Source organism: Mustela putorius, unplaced genomic scaffold (assembly GCF_011764305.1).
Source record: "Mustela putorius furo isolate JIRA1106 unplaced genomic scaffold, ASM1176430v1.1 tig00003856_pilon_pilon_pilon, whole genome shotgun sequence".
In the NCBI taxonomy this organism is placed as follows: domain Eukaryota; kingdom Metazoa; phylum Chordata; class Mammalia; order Carnivora; family Mustelidae; genus Mustela; species Mustela putorius.
The window spans coordinates 695,161-716,014 of NW_025422008.1; the positions used below are offsets into that span (position 1 = coordinate 695,161).

Genomic DNA, 20,854 nt, shown 5'->3' on the forward strand with positions numbered 1-20,854 from the left:
GGAAAGTCTTGTAACTCCTACAAAACTATGCAGGGGATGGGAGGGGTTGGGGGTGGGAATCGGATGGCCAGACACCAGAGGAGGAGGTCCCCAGAGCCCGAAGCGAGCGCGCACCGAGCCAGGTGGGAACGCGCGGCGCCCCGGTCGCTGCTGGCCTCGCTCTGCCGCAGTCTTGCCGCCGCCTGTCGCTCCTCGCCCCGTGGGGACGTTGGGAGCGGTAAAAAAAAAAAAGGTCAAAGGCCCTGGGAACTGATTCTCGTCTTCTGGACTCCGTTGCACGCCCCCCACCCCCCATCCTTCGATCCTTAGTTGGGCGCTACAGGGACCGTCGGGACGCGGCGGGCGGGGCGGGTTCACCCGGGCCTCCGGAATTCGCTCCGCGGCCGGAGCCCTTAGACTTTGTGGGAGCGGTGCTAGGGAAGGGGGGCGGGGCTCGTGGCGTTGCCCTGTTCCAATGCAGCGGATTCTCAAGAGGTGACCCACGGAGACGGATTTAGGGTGTTCAGTTAGGGTGAAGGTTGAGGACAGTTGCCATTCCTTATCCCTACCGTGAGGATCGCCCCCTCACCTGAAATAATCCCATCTCCTCTTTTAACCGAAAGTCCATGTCCCTGCCCACTTTTATATTTATAAAATTGTTTTGATTACCTTTTTTTAGTTTTTGATGACAGTCCTCTTAAACAGCAGAAATAACAGTAAGTATATATGTTGCTAACAAAGCAATACCTTGGGTTCAAACAGTTGCATTACCATAGCCGCTTGCCTTCTGAGGGCTGGCATAGGGAAACAGGTGGGATTGGAAAGGAATTAAGGAAAATATTTGACTTAGAAAATCCTTTCCTCGGGGCGCCTGGGTGGCTCAGTGGGTTAAAGCCTCTGCCTTTGTCCTAGGATCTAGCCCCGCATCATCCGGCTCTCTGCTCAGTGGGGAGTCTGCTTACTCCTATCGCTCTCTCTGCCTGCTTGTGATCTCTGTCTGTCAAATAAATCCTTAAAAAAAAAAAAAAAATCCTTTCCTTACCCGCGGTCATTTTTCTTCCATGTACCTCCCCCACCCCCAAAATTTCTTGTTACCCAAGACCTCACTTTCTTCAGGGATGGCACTGCATTCTCTTTTAAATCTACAATTTTGGAAAAATTTAAAAAAATAATAATAAATAAATCTACAATTTTGGGATGCCTGGCTGGCTCAGTCTCTTAAGTGTCTGCCTTCAGATTAGGTCATGATCCCAGGACCCTAGAATCGAGTCCCCTGTCAGGCTCCTTCCTCAGGAGGGAGCCTGCTTCTCCCTCTGCCTGTTGCTTGTGCACTGACAAATGAATAAAATCTCAAAAAAAAAAAAAAGTCTACAGTTTCATCAGCCTGCTCTCCTTTGACCTTACAAAGGGATTATTTCAGTCGCCGGTGCAGGTGTATACAGGCTATAACTTCTTATATTGATTTCTTAATAAAGCAACCATTCAATAACTTGACTAATTGGGCCACAGGAACTTATTTTCGCCAGGGTTATTTCTAGAGATTTTTCTAAACACTCTGCTCAAAGGTGTTTCGTAGGACCTTCCCAATCTCCACCCTTTACCCTTTTCGATCCACCTTCCTCTGCCACCTCTCCCCTAAGTAGTCGTTGTGGCTGCTGGCTTGAAGAGTCACTGGTATCTGCAAATGAGTCACAAATGTTCCTGCAGCTCTAAGGGGGAGAGGAGGTACCATAGCAAATGCAGGTCCTCACGAAAACTGGTTTACATTGTGGCTAGAGTCCACAGTCCTACAGTTCAACTGTCTTGAAGGTTATAAACTGGCTTGGAAGCCTAAGCATCTCTTAGATTTCCATTTCCATACTTCCAGAACAAAGTCCACATGTATGGGCCATTCCCAGATTGCTGATTTTCTTCAGAAGTGACTATTTATTGGGGCACCTAGATGGCTCAGAGGGTTAAGCCTCTGCCTTCAGCTCAGGTCATGATCTCAGGGTCCTGGGATCAAGCCCCATATCGGGCTCTTTGCTCAGCGAAGAGCCTGCTTCCCCCCCCCCCTCTCTCTGCCTGCCTCTCTCCTTACTTGTGATCTCTCTGTGTCAAATAAAAAAAAAAATTAAAAAAAAAAAAAAAGAGAAGTGGCTATTTATTTACTAAAAGGTTTGGTGGGCTCTGAAGAAAACAAACTCAGAAAATGCTTCTATGGAATATTGAGACTATTTTTTTTTAAGATTTTATTTATTTATTTGACAGAGATCAGAAGTAGGCAGCGAGGCAAAGCGGGGGGGGGGGGGGGGGTGGGGGAAAGCAGGCTCCCTGCCCAACAGACAGCCTGATTCCGGGCTCGAGATCCTAGGACCCTGGGATCATGACCTGAGCCAAAGGGCAGAGGCTTTAACCTACACTGCGCCAGCCAGGTGCCCCGAGTGAGACTACTATTTTTTTTTTTTTTAAGATTTTATTTGAGACTATTTTTAAAAAATTGTTTTTGTTGTGGGGCACCTGGGTGGTTCAGTGGGTTAAAGCTTCTACCTTCGGCTCTGGTCATGATCCCAGGGTGCTGGGATCAAGCACGGCATAGGCCATCTGCTCAGCAGGGAGCCTGCTTCCTCTTCTCTGCCTGCCTCTGCCTCCTTATGATCACTGTCTGTCAAATAAATAAATAAAATCTTTAAAAAAAAAGTTTTTGTTGATGAAGTGAAATTCACATAACATAAAAACCACCTTAAAGTGCACAACTCAGGGGCACCTGGCTGACTCAGCCTAAAGAGCATGCAACTTGATCTAGGGACTAAAATTCGAGCCCCACATTGGGTGTAGAGTTTACAAAAATTAAAAAATAACAAAGTGGGTTTAACAGGGATACCAAGTATATCCACAATGATCTGCAACCACCATCTCTATCTTGTTCCCAAACAACTTTGTAATCTCCACATGCAACGGATTCTTAAAGGGGTTTCCTTCCCAAGCCTTGAGGATTGTGGCAGCGTTTTTCAACAAGGAGGTTGTGAAGGGGATTATTTCTAGAATACTAGCAGCTAGGATATGCAGTATCTCAAAGGGAAGTTAATGCATGGGAAGAAAACTTGTAGACCTCCCCCCTTCTCAGTTAACAAATACTAAGCCTTTGTTATCAGTCCCAGTGTTTATCTGATATAATTGTTTGGGATTCCATAAAGCAAAGGCAAAGGGGTAATGATTATGAAACCCAAGTTAGAACCAACCCAGAACCAGGCATGGTAAAAAAACAAACCAACCAACCAACAAACCAAAATTACTGTGAACTTGGGACAGTCTGGCAAAAACGGAGGAAACCAGAGTTGGAATCTAGGTTTAACACCTTTGCTGAACTGAATTTTTTTTAAACCACTACGGTAATTTTAATTAAGTCTTCCCATGTGTTCACCTGTGCAAGTTATGCACCACCCCCTCTCAGTAGAATGAGGATTCGTAACACATAAAAGGCCCCCAAACAGTGCCTGGTACATAAGAGCACTGACCTATTAGGTCCCTCTGCTGGGGCACCAACTCAGTGACAGTTCCTTCTGGATACTCACTGGGTACTTAAAACGTAAATAACCAGTCAGAAATGTGATACTTCTATCTCAGTAACCTCTCAGAAATGAGAACTATAGACAGAGGCATCAAACCAGACTCTTTCATTTTAACGTATGAAAACAAGAGGTCAGAGTGGCTAATCCTAACTGGGCAACCCAGTGCTTTATCTCACATTTCCTCACTACCAATTTAGGACTCACCTGTTCCTTCATGCTGAAACCAGATTGTACATCATGGCTCTGACAGACCAGGGGCACTTTCAGGAATGGGCAGTCAGGACCTTCACACGTAGCTGCCTCTCCCTTCTGTCTCTTGCCAGCCTCTCTGGGAACACCCTACCCAATACCCCTTTCCCAAGCCACCCTTACATAGGGTCAACCCCTTCGCCAAACTCAAGGCACTACGTCAGTAACCCTTAACCTTTTCTACAACCAGACCCAACCTACCCAATACAAGTTGTTTTAAAACAAAAACAAAAAACAAAAAAACTCCAACATACCATTTGCCTGAAAGCAAGAGCTCACAATGCAATATATAGACTTACTTCTCCAGATCCTGGACTTACCTAAAATACAAATTACCAGTTTTAGAGCAAAACACCAACCTATACAGACTCTAACCTCAGAATAAAACACAGAAGCAGGGAACACAAATTATTGAGTTTATTTACTCAGCAGAAAATAAAACAACAAAACAAAACAAAAAAGGCCTGTTTGGTGTGGATATTACAAAAAAGAAAGGCACAAAAGATGGCAGTATTAATTCTTGCTACATTTAGACTCTAGAAAAGGGGAACTATGTGAATTCACCGAAAGAGAACGTTGAAATTAGGCAAACGGAAAGTTGAGAGCTGATGATACGCAGACATGTAAGGCAATGCAAGAGTCCTGAATTCCAACGGTCTCCGACACAAACACGAACAATTTGAGGAAGAACTCCTAATCCACCTCCTCAATAGTGGGGCCAGGCCCAGAGCCCCCTTTGGGGGCCTGAGCCCCAAAACCGCCGGCCCCGGGGCCACCCGCCCCCTGGTACAGTCCAGTGATGATGGGGTTACACACCTGCTCCAGCTCCTTCCTCTTGTGCTCAAACTCATCCTTCTCAGCCAGGGTGTTGGCGTCCAGCCAGGAAATCACCTCCTGGCACTTGTCCAGCACCTTCTTCTTGTCCGCCTCGCTGATCTTCCCCTTGAGACCCTCATCCTCCACGGCACTCTTCATGTTGAAGGCGTAGGACTCCAGGGCGTTCTTGGCAGACACCCTCTCGCGCTGCACCTCATCCTCGGCCTTGTACTTCTCCGCCTCCTGCACCATGCGCTCGATCTCCTCCTTGCTCAGGCGGCCCTTGTCGTTGGTGATGGTGATCTTGTTGGCCTTGCCGGTGCTCTTGTCTGTGGCCGTGACGTTCAGGATGCCGTTGGCGTCGATGTCGAAGGTCACCTCGATCTGGGGCACCCCCCGGGGCGCCGGAGGAATGCCACTCAGCTCGAAGCGCCCTAGCAGGTTGTTGTCCCGCGTCATGGCCCTCTCGCCCTCGTACACCTGGATCAGCACGCCGGGCTGGTTGTCCGAGTAGGTGGTGAAGATCTGCGTCTGCTTGGTGGGGATGGTGGAGTTGCGCTTGATCAGGGCGGTCATCACGCCCCCGGCCGTCTCCAGCCCCAACGACAGCGGGGCCACGTCCAGCAGCAGCAGGTCCTGCACGTTCTCAGACTTGTCCCCCATCAGGATGGCCGCCTGCACCGCCGCCCCCGTAGGGCACGGCTTCTTCGTCGGGGTTGATGCTCTTGTTGAGGTCGCGCCCATTGAAGAAGTCTTGCAGCAGCTTCTGCACCTTGGGGATGCGGGTGGAGCCCCCCACCAGGACCAGGTCGTGGATCTGGGCCTTGTCCAGCTTGGCGTCGCGCAGCGCCTTCTCCACCGGCTCCAGCGTGCTGCGGAACAGGTCCGAGCACAGCTCCTCGAACCGCGCCCTGGTGATGGACGTGTAGAAGTCGATGCCCTCGAACAGGGGGAGTCGATCTCCAGGCTGGCCTGGGTGCTGGACGACAGGGTCCTCTTGGCCCTCTCGCAGGCCGTGCGCAACCGCCTCACGGCTCGCTTGTTCTGGCTGATGTCCTTCTTGTGCTTCCTCTTGAACTCCTCCACAAAGTGGTTCACCAGCCGGTTGTCAAAGTCCTCCCCTCCCAGGTGGGTGTCCCCTGCCGTGGCCTTCACCTCGAAGATGCCGTCGTCGATCGTCAGGATGGATACATCGAAGGTGCCGCCGCCCAGGTCAAAGATGAGCACGTTGCGCTCCCCCTTGCCCGTCCTGTCCAGGCCGTAGGCGATGGCGGCGGCCGTGGGCTCGTTGATGATCCTCAGCACGTTCAGCCCCGCGATCACCCCCCCCGCGTCCTTGGTGGCCTGGCGCTGCGAGTCGTTGAAGTAGGCCGGCACGGTGATCACCGCGTTGGTCACCGGGTAGCCCAGGTACGCCTCGGCGATCTCTTTCATCTTGGTCAGCACCATGGACGAGATCTCCTCGGGATAGAACGCTTTGGTCTCGCCCTTGTAGCTCACCTGCACCTTGGGCTTATCGCCGTCGCTGATCACCTGGAAGGGCCAGTGCTTCATGTCCGACTGCACCACCGGGTCGCCGAACTTGCGGCCGATCAGCCGCTTTGCGTCGAACACGGTGTTCTGCGGGTTCAGCGCCACCTGGTTCTTGGCCGCATCCCCGATGAGCCGCTCCGTGTCGGTGAAGGCCACGTAGCTGGGGGTGGTGCGGTTGCCCTGGTCGTTGGCGATGATCTCCACCTTGCCGTGCTGGAACACCCCCACGCAGGAGTAGGTGGTGCCCAGGTCGATGCCGATGGCCGCGGTTTTCGCCATGCCGCTGCCCTGCTCTCTTCCTTGCCCCGCGCTCAGGTTCAGGCTTTGGAAAGGCGGTCGGAATCCGCGACGAGGAACTCGGTCTTCTCGAAAGCTGCAAACTCGCGAAGGCGCGGAGCGGGCCTCAACAACGCGGCGAAAGTTGCGCTAGCGGACGCCTCAGGACAGCCTGGAGCCTCTTTGCCACTTTGCTGTTTGCCGGCGGCGGCGCGGCTCTGCGCTTATAACGCTTCATCCAGCCCCGCCTTTTCCGTCCTCGACCAATCGCGGAGCTCTGCGGGGCTGCCCGGTCGGGAATATTCCAGGGGTTTCGCCTCGCGTCCCGCCTCCAGGCTTCCTGGGACCAATCGGTGTCTCGGGCGTCGCCCCTCCTAGAACTCTCCAGACTCTTCTCGGGCTTGCTAGGGCTGGCAAGTGTTTGTGGAGGGCGGGGTCAGTGCGAGGAGGTGGGAGGGGCTTGGAGGGCGGGGGCGGCAGTGTTGACGCTGCCCCCCCCAGACGCGTTACAATGGGGTTGCTGCCTCTGACCTCATGGGTTAGTAAGCAATCGGGATGGTAGCACCGGAGTCTGCTCAAAGCTGTAGGGCGGGGCGGGTGGGGGGTGGGGGAACACCGGCTGCGCATTTTGGATGTTGAAGGAGCCCCCACCCTCAGGGGCTCCGCAATCAGAACATTATCAAACTGGATCGCAGGCGACGGGACAATAGGTGAGCCTGGTGGGCTCTCACTGAAATGGAACGGCAGTAGGCAAGATTAATATATCCGTGTTTGAGAAAATGCTTGAACGTCCTATAGTTTTAGTCTAAGGTATGGGGCATTGACCAATCAGGGAAGGGGAATTCTTTGGCGGGCGCCAAGGTGGGTGGGATTTGTCAAAGCTGCTGGAAAGAGGTGGAGGAGCTGATTGATTAGTCTTCAGATAAGAGCCCTACTCCAGCGGAGGTTGGAGAAAGAGTGCTTGTTGGTGCTGTCTTGTCTGAGATAGTTTTTGAGGGTTTGATTGGTTTCCTAGCAGCCATTTTCACCCCACTGGCCCAATGTTACTCCCAAGAAATCCCTAATTGAGCGTAAAGGAGCTGTGGAAGATAACTAAACCAAAGGATTTGGTTTTCTAAATGCTTTAGAATCTTATGCTTTTAACATGAAGAGTGCTGTGAGTGATGAAGGCTTGAAGGGCAAGATTAGTGAGTCTGATAAAAAGAAAATACTGGAAAAATGCACTGAGGTGCTTTCATGGCTGGAGGCCAATCAACTGGCTGAGAAAGAGGAGTTTGATCATAAGAGAAAGGAATTAGAGCAGGTGTGTAACCCAATCATCAGGATTCATGTCCCCTGAGGAGACCAAAACATAAAATAATCTTAGTTCAGCAGGAAGACAGGTACGATTGCAGAATAAAACATCACAGATAAAGGAGCAAGGTAGTTGAGTAGGCCCTGTGAAAATTGAACACAATATATGCTAAGTGCCTTCCACTTGCTTCCAGTTCCTTAAGAATACTCTAGTCCAAAAAGCACTCTCTGTAAAAGAAGGGACTAGGAAAAGATACTTGTACACCAAATTTATGGCAGCATTATTCACAATAGCCATGAGGTAGAAGCAACCTGGGTGTCCAAGGAGGGAATGACTAAATAAGATGTGTTATATACATATAATAAATATTATTCAGCTTTAAGTAAGGAAACTCTGATACATGCTGTAACATGGATGAACTTTGAGGACATCTTTCTTTCTTTCTTTTCAAGATTTTATTTATTTATTTGACAGATCACAAGTAGGCAGAGAGGCAGGAGGCCAATCTAGAGAGGGTGAAGCAAGCTCCCCGCTGGGCAGAGAGCCCGATGCAGGGCTCGATCCCAGGACCCTGAGATCATGACCTGAGCTGGAGGGAGAGGCTCAACACACTGAGCCACCCAGGCGCCCTTGAGGACATCTTTCTAAGTGAAATAAGCCATTCACATAAAAAAAATTATTGTGTAATTCTATTAATATGAAGACCTAGAGTAGTTGAATTGATAGAGATAGAAAGTAGAATAGTAGTTGCCAGGGGCTGGAGGGAGGAGGGGAATGGAGAGTGGCTTAATTGGTATAGAATTTCAGTTTTGCAAGTTAGAAAGATTTCTGGAGGGTGGTCAACAATATGAATGAACTTATTGCTGAAAAGTATACTTAAAAAAACAGTTAAGTTGGTAAATTTCAGATTGTGTATTTTTCTATAATTGAAAGTAATGAAATAAAAAAGCCCTGTGCCAAAACTTCATTTCATTTTTTCTTCTCAGGCCTCGGAAGACCATGGCTACTGCTAAGGGAATGGCCATCGGCATCGACCTGGGCACCACCTACTCCTGCGTGGGGGTGTTCCAGCATGGCAAGGTGGAGATCATCGCCAATGACCAGGGCAACCGCACCACCCCCAGCTACGTGGCCTTCACCGACACGGAGCGGCTCATTGGGGATGCAGCCAAGAACCAGGTAGCCATGAATCCCCAGAACACTGTCTTTGATGCCAAACGTCTGATTGGCAGGAAGTTTAATGATCCTGTCGTGCAATCAGATATGAAACTTTGGCCTTTTCAAGTAATCAATGAAGGAGGGAAGCCCAAGGTATTGGTGTCATACAAAGGAGAGAAGAAAGCTTTTTATCCTGAGGAAATCTCTTCTATGGTGCTGACAAAGATGAAGGAGACTGCTGAGGCTTTTTTGGGCCACCCCGTTACCAATGCTGTGATCACTGTACCAGCGTATTTCAATGATTCTCAACGCCAGGCTACCAAGGATGCAGGTGTGATTGCGGGTCTCAATGTGCTAAGAATTATCAATGAACCCACAGCTGCTGCCATTGCATATGGCTTAGATAAAGCAGGTCAGGGAGAGCGACATGTCTTGATCTTTGATCTAGGTGGAGGCACTTTTGATGTGTCCATCCTGACCATAGACGATGGAATTTTTGAGGTGAAGGCCACTGCCGGGGACACCCACCTGGGAGGGGAGGACTTTGACAACCGTCTGGTGAGCCACTTCGTGGAGGAGTTCAAAAGGAAGCACAAGAAGGACATCAGCCAGAACAAGCGAGCCGTGAGGCGGCTGCGCACAGCCTGCGAGAGGGCCAAGAGGACCCTGTCGTCCAGCACCCAGGCCAACTTGGAAATTGATTCACTTTATGAAGGCATTGACTTCTACACATCCATCACCAGAGCCCGGTTTGAAGAGCTGTGTGCAGACTTGTTTAGAGGCACTCTGGAACCTGTGGAGAAGGCCCTTCGGGATGCCAAGATGGATAAGGTGAAGATCCATGACATTGTGTTAGTGGGGGGCTCCACTCGTATCCCTAAGGTTCAGAGGCTGCTGCAGGACTACTTTAATGGTCGTGATCTCAACAAGAGCATCAACCCCGACGAGGCCGTGGCCTATGGGGCGGCAGTGCAGGCGGCCATCCTGATGGGGGACAAGTCTGAAAAGGTACAGGATCTGCTTTTGTTGGATGTCGCTCCCTTGTCTCTAGGGCTGGAAACGGCCGGGGGCGTCATGACGGTCCTGATCAAGCGCAACTCCACCATCCCCACCAAGCAGACGCAGATCTTCACCACCTACTCGGACAACCAGCCCGGCGTGCTGATCCAGGTGTACGAGGGCGAGAGGGCCATGACGCGGGACAACAACCTGCTGGGGCGCTTTGACTTGACTGGAATCCCTCCTGCACCCAGGGGAGTGCCTCAGATTGAGGTGACCTTTGACATCGATGCCAATGGTATTCTCAATGTAACAGCCATGGACAAGAGCACCGGCAAGGCCAACAAGATCACCATCACCAACGACAAGGGCCGTCTGAGCAAGGAGGAGATCGAGCGCATGGTTCTAGATGCTGAGAAGTATAAAGCTGAGGATGAGGTCCAGAGAGAGAAAATCTCTGCAAAAAATGCTTTAGAATCTTATGCTTTTAACATGAAGAGTGCTGTGAGTGATGAAGGCTTGAAGGGCAAGATTAGTGAGTCTGATAAAAAGAAAATACTGGAAAAATGCACTGAGGTGCTTTCATGGCTGGAGGCCAATCAACTGGCTGAGAAAGAGGAGTTTGATCATAAGAGAAAGGAATTAGAGCAGGTGTGTAACCCAATCATCACAAAACTCTACCAGGGAGGATGTACTGGGCCTTCCTGTGGGACGGGGTATACTCCTGGAAGGGCCGCCACAGGCCCCACCATTGAAGAAGTAGATTAATCTTATCCGGAGCTGGAGGGTTCTAGGGTGCCTCTAAGGTGAATTTTCTTCCCCTCATCTTCAAACGTTGTTATGATTATTGAATTGACTGTCCTGAACCTAAGTTACCATCTTTCGGATTCTGACAAATCTTTTGTATACCATCTTTTCACAGTCCATGTTTCTGACTTTTAGGAAAACTAGGCCCCTCTGAACCATTTGATGAATTCGAATGTCTGCTATTTATTTCTGACCTCCCAACTTTCTTCTTCCTATGTGGATGGTTAAATGTCAGTCAGTAAACTTGTTCCTAAAACAAATTTTTTCTGGTATCTTTATTGATTTATTATTTTTAAGTTTATTTTTATTTATTTTTAAAGATTTATTTTAGAGAGAGAGCACATACACGCATGTGAGCACACATGAAAACACTGAGGGGAGGAATAGAGAGAGGGGGAGAGAGAAACCCTAACGGACTCCACACTGAGCTCAGACCCCGATGTGGAACTCGATCCCACCACGCTGAGATCATGACCTGAGCCAAAACCAAGAGTCAGACCCCAGTTGACTGAGCCACCCAGGATCCCCTGTTTTTTTTTTTTAAATTTATTCAAGTCATATCTACACCCAATGTGGGGCTCAAACTTATGATCCTGAGATGAAGAGTCATATGCTCTTCTGACTGAGCAAGCCAGGCACCCCTTTTTTGGTATCTTTAGACTGTGAGTGTACCTTAAAAAGTAAGGTAACGATTTCATGAAGAGTGTGAGTGTGGTCTGATTGTGAACCCATTGTGAATGATTAATTAAACTGGCTAGGGGAAAGTGTTTGAATTTTCATGAGCTAATTGTTTCCAGCAGGAAAATGACTCTTAATCATCAGGCACCTTTAGCTCCAGCTGGAGCAGTTGCTCACTGTAGTTTCTGCTTATATTCAGTGAAAGACCGGTTTAGGTACTTAGGGTTCAGCTGGGGGAACAAACTTCTGATTGATGTTCTCCTTATGACATTTAAAGGTGAGGTCTAGGGCATCCAGCATCTGTGTACTCATAGAGTCTATTATTACATCCTTTACATACAGAAAACATTTCTAAAACAAACTGCTGACAAATGGGTACTTTTCTGGGAGATGAGAAATGGAGATTTTGTAGTCTTATTCCTTGAAGAAAATATTTTCACCTATTGTGTCATATCATATATTTATAAAACCCTTAGGGGCATGAGTGTATAAGTCTGTGTAACTGTACACTTGTGTCCTTTAGTGTTTGAGGGAACATATTTGGAAGTCAAATATTAGAATAGGAATTTCTACCCCTGAGCAAGTTTTTGTTTGGTTTTACTCAGTCCTTTACAGGGTGTAAGGAGGGTGTGAGAAACATGGACTTTTAAAGGGTGTAAGAAACATGGACTGAGATTGGGTCCTTGGGAGAAATATGTTTATTGGGAACCTTTTAAAATTTTATATTATGCTAGTCACCATACAGTACATCATTAGTTTTTGATGTAGTGTTCCATGCTTGTTTGCATAAAACACCCAGTGCTTGGTGCAATCCGTACCCACCTTAATACTCATCACCAGGCTCACCCATAACCCCAATCCCCCCCCTCCTAAAACCCTGTTTCTATTGGGAACCCTTGATAAAATCAATATCAGTGCTCAGGCTCCTGATCTCAGGGACTTTGCAACATTTCATTTTTTTAAAGATTTTTATTTATTTATTTGACAGAGATCACAAGTAGGCAGAGGCAGGCAGAGAAAGAGGGGGAAGCAGGCTCCCTGCAGACAGGGAGCCCGATGCAGGGCTTGATCCCAGGACCCTGAGATGGATCGTGACTTGAGCTGAAGGCAGAGGGTTAACCCACAGCCACCCAGGCGCCCCAACATTTTATTTTTTTAACTTTTTATCGAAGTGTAACGGATATAGAAAAGTGCATAAATCAGGAGTTTTCCCAAGTTCCTCGACAGTTTTCAATAGAGTGTCTGGAGGGTGTTAGAACCGTGGGCAGCACCATCAAGAAAAAAACCCCAGAGAGGCCATGAACCTCTTGAAAATTTGGCTAACAGCTGGGGCTCGCGCCTGCGTGGTAGAAGCCCGCCACTCCGGGAGGAAGTGGGAAGGCAGGAAGGCCCGCCCCTTTCCCCGGCTTCAGCGCCCCTGCGGCTCTCCACAGCCCGCTCTCCCAGGTCCGCGAGTCGACAGTGCGCTCCTGTCATTACTCAGAGCTCCCCCGGCTCTTCTCGCTGCGTCTGCGCGATTCTGTGCCGCCCCACGCGCGGGCTTGCATCCCGGTTGCCGCCCGGCCCCAGTCCCGCGGTTCCCGGCCCTCGCCTTCCCCGTCCGGCCGGCAGCCCGCGGCTTGAGCACCATGGTAGGTACCGTGACGTCACAAGGGGGCGCCCTGGGGGAGCGCAGGCGGGCCGAAGGTTGGGGAGCGGGGAGGCGGTCGAGGCTTTGACCCTCGGAGCCAGAGTTGGGCCCTTGGGTTTGCTCTTTATTCTTAGTTCCTGCGCCTTTCATTCTGTGGGGGGGACACACCTGGGAGCTCATGGGATTTTTTTTTTACCCTTATGCGGGAACAAAAGAAACGCGTGGAAGAGTTGGGGACAGGAGGGGAGGGGAAAGCTTGACCTCGAGGAGTATTTCTATGACGGAGGCCAGGCTTTGGGAGGGTGAGAATGGGACGCTTTCTACAGTTGTGCCCACTGGGGGTTGGGGGGTAGAGAGGAACCCAGGAGAGGTCGTTGAAAGCCCGACCCGGAGAGCGAGAGGGGTGCAGGGCAGAGCATCTCTCTGGAGCTTTAAGTCAGGGGAAGTGAAGTGTGTTTGGGCTCCAGCCGGAGTATTGTGTTCCGGGGGCCCACAGAGTATTTTTTCCTGTGAAGTTTTGAGAACTGCCAGAGATGTGGCCGGGTTCCCAATATCAGTACTGGAAATACTACCAGAGGGAGGGGCACTCCTTCCTACCCTGTGTATAACTTCCCAGGTGATAGTTTTCCCTCTCTCGCCCAATAGCTCTTCTATTCCTTTTTCAAGTCCCTGGTGGGCAAGGATGTGGTCGTGGAACTCAAGAATGACCTGAGGTAGGCACCTGTTCCTGCAAGTCGTAGCGGGTGGGTATATGCGGGGCTCTGGAACCCCTTTGACAAGTATGATTTGAGGGCTGGACAAAGTGGGAGAGATAGAAAAGAAATAAATGACCTGTGCCGTTTGGTTAAAGTACTAGAGAGCCATGAGAGGGCAGAGGCATCGCTAAATTTGTTTTTACAAAACGAACATAGTTTTGTTTTTTTCTGATTAAACTGTTTACTCAATTATGGAAATGTAGGAATCAGTTCCACAAGTAAAGGTGTATTACAGGGGCGTTTGTAATTTTATTTGCAGTAGCCCAAAATTGGAAACAAATAACCATCTACAGGGAATGCGTTAAGTTGTGACACTTCATAATATACAGCTGTCACAGAGGAATAGATGTATTGATATGAACAGCTGTTGCAGAATGGTAGATGTGGCACAACTTCCATTTTGTTAAAGAGAACGTAAAGGATAAACTGAAGACCAGTGCAGTCCCTTATGTCTGCTTTTACAGCCTCTACCCCGTTGTCTCATTAGCCTCTAATTAGCAACCAGGACATGGAGTAAATGCTGTATCCTTGGAGAGACTTTTTTCCTGGTCCTTCTAGCCAAAGTAGTATCTGTTATATAGTCTATTTTCTTCCTAGTAGGTGCTTCTGAAATTGTGATTTCATAAAAGTATGTTTAGTATTTACAGCCTGTCCTTCCTACAGGACCAGGACCATGTTTAAGCTCACCTTTGTGTACCTGAGTTCTGCAATAGGCCTAGTATATCATAGGTGCTTAATAAGTGTGTGCTGAAAGAAGGAAAAATGGCTAACATTTGAGAACATCTTATCAACTAAGCACTATTCTGAATACTTTACATTTATTAACATTAATTCTTTTAACAACTCTGTAGCACACATACTATTGTTGTTGTCTTATACACATGAGGAAACTGAAGCATAGACAGGTTAACTGCTTAAGTCTACACAACTAGTAAATGACAGCCAGAACTGAAGTCCAGTTCTGTCTGGCTTGCACATGTTTGCACTCTTATTTATTTATTTTAAAATATTTTGTTTGGGTGCCTGGGTGGCTCAGTGGGTTAAGCCGCTGCCTTCGGCTCAGGTCATGATCCCAGGGTCCTGGGATCAAGTCCCGCATCGGGCTCTCTGCTCAGCAGGGAGCCTGCTTCCCTCTCTCTCTCTCTGCCTGCCTCTCTGTCTACTTGTAATCTCTGTCTGTCAAATAAACAAATAAAATCTTTAAAAAAATATTTTGTTTATCTATTTGACAGAGATCACAAGTAGGCAGAGAGAGGGGGAGGCAGGCTCCTTGCTGAGCAGAGAGCTGGATGTGGGGCTCCATCCAAGGACCCTGGGATCAGGCTCCTGGAACCGTGACCCGAGCCGAAGGCAGAGGGTTTAACCCCCTGAGCCATGTAGGCGCCCCACATTTGCACTCTCTTAAATTAAAAACGATTGGTTAGAGAAGGACAAATACCATATGATTTCACTAATATGTGGAATTTAAGAAAACAGATGAACATGGAAAAGAGAGAGGCAAACCAGAAAACTTTTTTTTCTTAAGATTTTATTTATTTATTTGACACACAGAGAGAGGGAGAGAGCACAAGCAGGGGGAGTGGCAGACAGAGGGAGAAGCAGGCTTCCCTGATGAGTGGGGCTCGATCCCAGGACTCAGGGATTATGACCTCAGCCAAAGGCAGACACTTAACCAACTGAGCCACCCAAGTGCCCCCAGAAAACAGACTCTTAACTATAGAGAACAAACAGGATTGTTGGAGGGGAGGTGAGTGGGGGCACGGATTTGGTGGGTATTGAGGCCGGCATTTGCTGTGATGAACCTTGGGTGCTCTATGTAAGTGATGAGTCACTAAATTCTACACCTGAAGCTAACATTACACTGTATGTTAACTAATGAATTTAAATAGAAATTTGAAAAAAACAAATAAATAAAAATGGGGTCATACTCTTTATGCAACTGTGAAACTTGCTTTTTGTTCAGCAATATGTTGTGGATATCTTCCATGTCAATAAAGTTGATCTTTAACATTCTTAATGTCTGGGCATTTTTTTAAAAAGATTTTTTATTTTATTATTTATTTGACAGACAGAGATCACAAGTGGGCAGAGAGGCAGGCAGAGAGAGAGGAAGGGAAGCAGGCTTGCTACCGAGCAGAGCGCCTGATGCAGGGCTCAATCCCAGAACCCTGGGATCATGACCTGAGCCAAAGGCAGAGGCTTTAACCCACTGAGCCCCCCAGGCGCCCCTATATGGCATTTTTATTAGCTGGCGGGAACTAATTTAATCAAGACTTTGCTTTTGGACATTTAGGCTGTTTCTTGCTTTTACAAATGATGCTGCCCCGAACATCATTATGTGTGCAACTTTGTACACATCTTTTTCTTTAGAAAAAAATCCTTTAAAAAACTTTCCTTTAAACTAAATAATATTTAAAGTATTACTACGTGATGCTCTTTTAGAAAATTCTGTTTATTTAATTTTCTCAATTTTTAATTTAAATTCCAGTTAACATAAAGGGTAATATTTTCAGGTGTAGAATTTAGTGTTATCACTTATATTCAACACCCAGTGCTCATCACAAGTGCCCTCCTTAATACCTAACTTTTTTTTTAAAGATTTTATTGTATTTTTTTTTTTAAGATTTTATTTATTTATTTGACAGACAGATCACAAGTAGGCAGAGAGGCAGGCAGGGGGGGGGGGGGGGGCGGAGCAGGCTCCCGCTGAGCAGAGAGCCCGATGTGGGGCTCGATCCCAGGACCCTGGGATCATGACCTGAGCCGAAGGCAGAGGCTTTAACCCACTGAACCACCCAGGCATCCCTAAAGATTTTATTTTTAAATAATCTCTGCACTCAAGGTGGGGCTTAAACTCACAACCCCAAGGTCAAGAGTCACATGCTTAAACAGACTGAGCCAGTCAGGGTTCCCACCTTTAGAAACTTTGAATCAGTGTATTCCCACCTGCCCCCAACAGTATCTTCCATGATTCTTTTTGAGATAATCTCTCAGTGTGGGAAACCTTGACACACTGATGTCAATGTCAATGTCAAACATTGATGGCGTATAGATTGGGGCCATATAGAGAGACAAGTATGGAAATCAACCAGCTAGGCAATTCTATGAGAGGATTTGTTTTTGGTTTCCTCTTTTCTTCTTTCTGGGTCTTCCATATGGCAAGAATGACTTACATTATAGCCCCATGTCCTAAAACACGGACTTAGAAGATTTGAAGATAGTCCATTGGTATGGGAGAAGGGTTCTTTGCTCTCATGCTTGTTTTCAGACCATTGTGCCAGATATTAAGAGACTGAATGAAATGACACCACCTATGCAGTTTTTCGGAAGTGACTTCACCACTGCAGAAGGTAATACGGTGTTGTCAAAGTCTTTCCAGCAGTCAGGGATGTGGGGAAACCATCATGAAGAAGTATGTTTCTCAGGCAGCGGATTTTAAAGACTTAAAATTTATCAAAAATTGGGGCCCAACAGAGAACTGCCAGCTTTATTTTTGGCAAGATAAAGACTTTTTTAAAAAAGATTTATTTATTTTAGAGAGGGAGAGAGTCAGTCTTTTTTAAGAGGGGAGAGAGGCAGAAGGAGGAGGAGGGAGAAAAGCAGGTTCCATGCTCTGTGTGAGCCCCATGTGGGGCTCCATCTCAACCCTGAGATCATGACCTGAGCCAATATCAAGAAATTAAGAGTCCTGGGGTGCCTGGGTAGCTGTGGGGTAGGCCTCTGCCTTTGGCGCGGGTCATGATCTCAAGGTTCTGGGATTGAGCCCCACATCGGGCTCTCTGCTCAGTGGGGAGCCTGCTGCCCCCCCCCCCTTCTGCCTCTCTACCTACTTAACGATGTCTCTCTCTCTGTGTCAAATAAATAAATAAAAACTTTAAAAAAAAAAAAAAAGGAAAGAAATTAAGAGTCCAGTACTTAATCAGCTGAGCAACCCAGGCGAGAGAGAGCCTTAAGCAGACTGAGCATGGAGTCTGATGCGGGATTCGATCTTATGACCCTAAGATCATGACCTGAAGACCTGAAGGTGGCCAAAATCAAGAGTCCTAATGCTTTTTTTCCCCCCTTTTCTTTACAATTCTTTTTTTTAAGATTTTATTTATGTGAGAGAGAGAGACAGAGCGTGAACAGGGCAGGGAGGGAGAGGAGGCAGAGGGAGAGGAAGAAGCCGACTCCCCACTGAACAGAGAGCCTGATGCAGGGCTCGATCCCAGGACCCCCAGATCACAACCCAAGCTGAAGACAGACTCTTAACCAACTGAAACACCCAGATGCCCCCAAGAGCCCGACACTTAAGCAACGGCACATTACAGTCATTTCGTTAAAGTTTTTAAAATTTTTTTTAAAGATTTTATTTATTTGACAGACAGAGATCACAGGCAGGCAGAGAGAGAGATAGGAGTAAGCAGACTCCCCAGTGAGCAGAGAACCCGATTCGGGGCTCGATCCCAGAACACCGGGATCATGACCTGAGTCAAAGGCAGAGGCTTTAGCCCACTGAGCCACCCAGGCACCCCAGGTTTTTTAATTTTTTATGATTTCATTTGTGAGAGAGAGCACAAGAAGGGGGAGCAGCAGGCAGAGGGAGAATTAGGCTCCCCGCCGAGCAAGGAGACCAATATAGGGACTTGATCCCAGGACTTTGGGATCATGACCTGAGCCTAAGATAGACACTTAACCTACTGAGCAACCCAGGCAGCCTGAAAGATTTTTAATAACAAAAAAATAGCAAGGGCAATTAAAGAATTATTCTTAGGGAGGAAAATATTGACAACCTTTAGCATACTACATATGCACCCAACAAACGCTATCCTAACCTGTGTTTCTTTGTCTCAGACTTAAGAAACCTTTGAGCACACATCAGTGTTTGAGAACCACTGTTCTAAGGAACATAGAATCTGGTGATGACATGCAGGGTAGTTAGGATGAAGGTGGCCAGGATGGAGGCTGGCCTAGACTGAGGTGTAATAAGACCTTGGCTTGTAGAAGTCAAACTAGAAAGAGAATTTTAGAGATGTTAGGAAAATGTCACCAAATGATGGGGACATGGGTCATGGAGGATGGTGAAGTACAACTCAGAATTTGAGGTTGTGAGACTGTTGAGGCCACTCACAGAAAGTAAAGAAGTTGAGAGAGAGGTAGCATGACTTGGAGCCTTGGTGACCTGATAGCATTCCTCATTCACATTTCAGAGGGCCCAGGGATTGAGAAAAGGAGGGGACATCTTGTGCCTGCATCACCAAGAACAATGTTAAGCTACTTTGTCTACTTTACATATGGGGTTCCAACAGATGTTTGAGAATAGCTGCTGGTTTGGGGTATCAGACAAATGTGGCCTCAAGTCCCTGTTTCTTTTACACTTGTGCACATTACACAATCTCTGAGTCCCTGTTTGGTAAGAGGTACCTTGTGAGGTATCCGTAAAGATTGCAAGTACTATATGGAACACGGGCCTAGTTTGTAACAATTGTTTAATACTAGCTTCTAAGAGGGTGCCTGGGTGGCTCAGTGGGTTGAGCCGCTGCCTTCGTCTCAGGTAATGATCTCAGGGTCCTGGGATCAAGCCCCACATCGGGCTCTCTGCTCAGCAAGGAGCCTGCTTTTCTCTCTCTCTCTCCTGCCTCTCTGTCTACTTGTGATCTCTCTGTAAAACAAATAAATAAAATCTTAAAAAAAAAAAAAGAGTGCCTTGGCTTTAGGAGATGTGAGGTCTAAAATAAACACTGCAATAAAAGCATTGTCTTTCTTGATCCTGGGCTTAGGAATGCCCCCTTTTGGTTCTCTCTTCTGCCTTCCTCAACCCCCAGCTATGTTCTTATCCATGGTCTGAAGTTGTCTCTCGGTTGATTTTGGTGTAAACTGATTGGGTTCTTTCGTCTTCTCCCCCAACAGCATCTGTGGAACCCTCCATTCTGTGGACCAGGTGAGATATGTAGGAGCCTAGAATGAGGTCTTGGGGAAGGAGAAGGGAGAGTTTCAGGGCTGGGTGTTTGCATCTTGTCTCTAGAGCTAATGATGGTGTTTGTCTTCTTTTCTTAGTATCTCAACATCAAACTAACTGACATCAGTGTTACAGACCCTGAGAAGTACCCTCACATGGTGAGTTGGTGATGGTGAAGAGGAAACAAAAGCAGGAAGTTCCTGGGTGGATAGCTGACATTTTTTTTTTTTTTTTTTTTTTTTTTGAAGATTTTATCTTATTTGTGTTTATTTGAGAGAGAGAGTACATGAGCTAGGGTGGGGGGCATGGGGGACAGGCAGATGGGACACCACCCAGTGCAGCACCCTGAGATCACTACATGAGCCAAAATCAAGAGTCAGATGCCGAACCGACTAAGCCACCCAGGTGCCCCAGATAACAGACACTTTTAAGGGTGTTTTCTTGTTTATCTGTCTGGGTCTAGTTATCAGTGAAGAACTGCTTCATCCGGGGCTCAGTGGTCCGCTATGTGCAGTTGCCAGCAGATGAGGTGGACACACAGTTGCTACAGGACGCAGCAAGGAAGGAGGCCCTGCAGCAGAAACAGTGACGGTTCCTCCCTGTCCCTCTTCTGTTGGTGACCTTGCACCTCATGTTGCAGCCCAGGACCCCTCTCCCATATTTGAAGGCTTTTCGTCTTTTTTTTTTTTTGGTCTTTTTTGAATATTGGAGACTTTTTTTTTTTTGTCTCCTTCAAGGGATGAGTGGATGAGAATAATAGTGGGGAGCATCTCTCCTCTGTTGAGGAGGGGAGGAGAAGTAGGCTGGGGAACTGCAGACCTGCCTTGTCCTCAGCACCTGCCTTTCTCACTCCTTCCCTGGATATAGTGGGAGAATCTCCTAGATCTCTCCAGGACAGCATGTGATTCATTTTGGGGATGGAAGGAATCTGTCCCGCATCGGGAATAAACTTATGATGCACATTCTAGTTCTGGTTCTGTGTGTGTTTTGGGAACGAGCCTGGAGGGTGGGAAAGGGATGTTGAAGTCATCCAAGCCCTGCTGCTCTATTATCCCAGCCAAGAATCCAGCCCAAATTCCCAGCATTATCTAACACTCTTCTCCCTGGTGTAAACTATGTAATACCTCACCTGAGCTACAGCATGTTTCTTGAACATGCCCCTACCTGTATGGCTTGCCCTCCGGTGGTCTT

At 47.7% G+C, this 20,854-nt stretch overlaps 3 protein-coding genes across 5 annotated transcripts; 2 read left to right on the top strand and 1 right to left on the bottom strand.

Moving 5' to 3' along the window:
• Positions 1-4,178: 4,178 nt before the first annotated feature.
• On the bottom strand, positions 4,179-6,625 carry LOC101670246 (heat shock 70 kDa protein 1). Its single transcript, XM_004780932.3, is given in 3 exon segments — positions 4,179-5,285; positions 5,287-5,544; positions 5,547-6,625. Coding segments are annotated over 3 exon segments (1,932 nt in total). The 5' UTR covers positions 6,408-6,625; the 3' UTR covers positions 4,179-4,472.
• Positions 6,626-6,883: 258 nt separating this feature from the next.
• Positions 6,884-10,916, top strand: LOC101670543 (heat shock 70 kDa protein 1-like). 3 transcript variants are annotated; one of them, XM_004780935.3, is made up of 2 exons: positions 6,884-6,942; positions 8,685-10,916. In XM_004780935.3, the coding sequence occupies exon 2, from the start codon at positions 8,698-8,700 to the stop codon at positions 10,621-10,623; it is 1,926 nt and encodes a 641-aa protein (XP_004780992.1). In that variant the 5' UTR covers positions 6,884-6,942; positions 8,685-8,697; the 3' UTR covers positions 10,624-10,916. The 3 variants fall into 3 exon arrangements, with proteins under 3 accessions (XP_004780992.1, XP_004780991.1, XP_004780990.1); XM_004780934.3 differs by lacking the exon at positions 6,884-6,942 and adding an exon at positions 6,955-7,214; XM_004780933.3 differs by lacking the exon at positions 6,884-6,942 and adding an exon at positions 6,955-7,114.
• A 1,785-nt stretch (positions 10,917-12,701) lies between these two features.
• LSM2 (LSM2 homolog, U6 small nuclear RNA and mRNA degradation associated) lies at positions 12,702-20,630 on the top strand. Its single transcript, XM_004780936.3, has 5 exons — positions 12,702-12,971; positions 13,616-13,683; positions 19,615-19,645; positions 19,762-19,821; positions 20,127-20,630. Exons 1-5 carry the CDS (start codon positions 12,969-12,971, stop codon positions 20,250-20,252), a joined length of 288 nt encoding a protein of 95 aa, XP_004780993.2. The 5' UTR covers positions 12,702-12,968; the 3' UTR covers positions 20,253-20,630.
• The last annotated feature ends 224 nt before the right edge of the window (positions 20,631-20,854 follow it).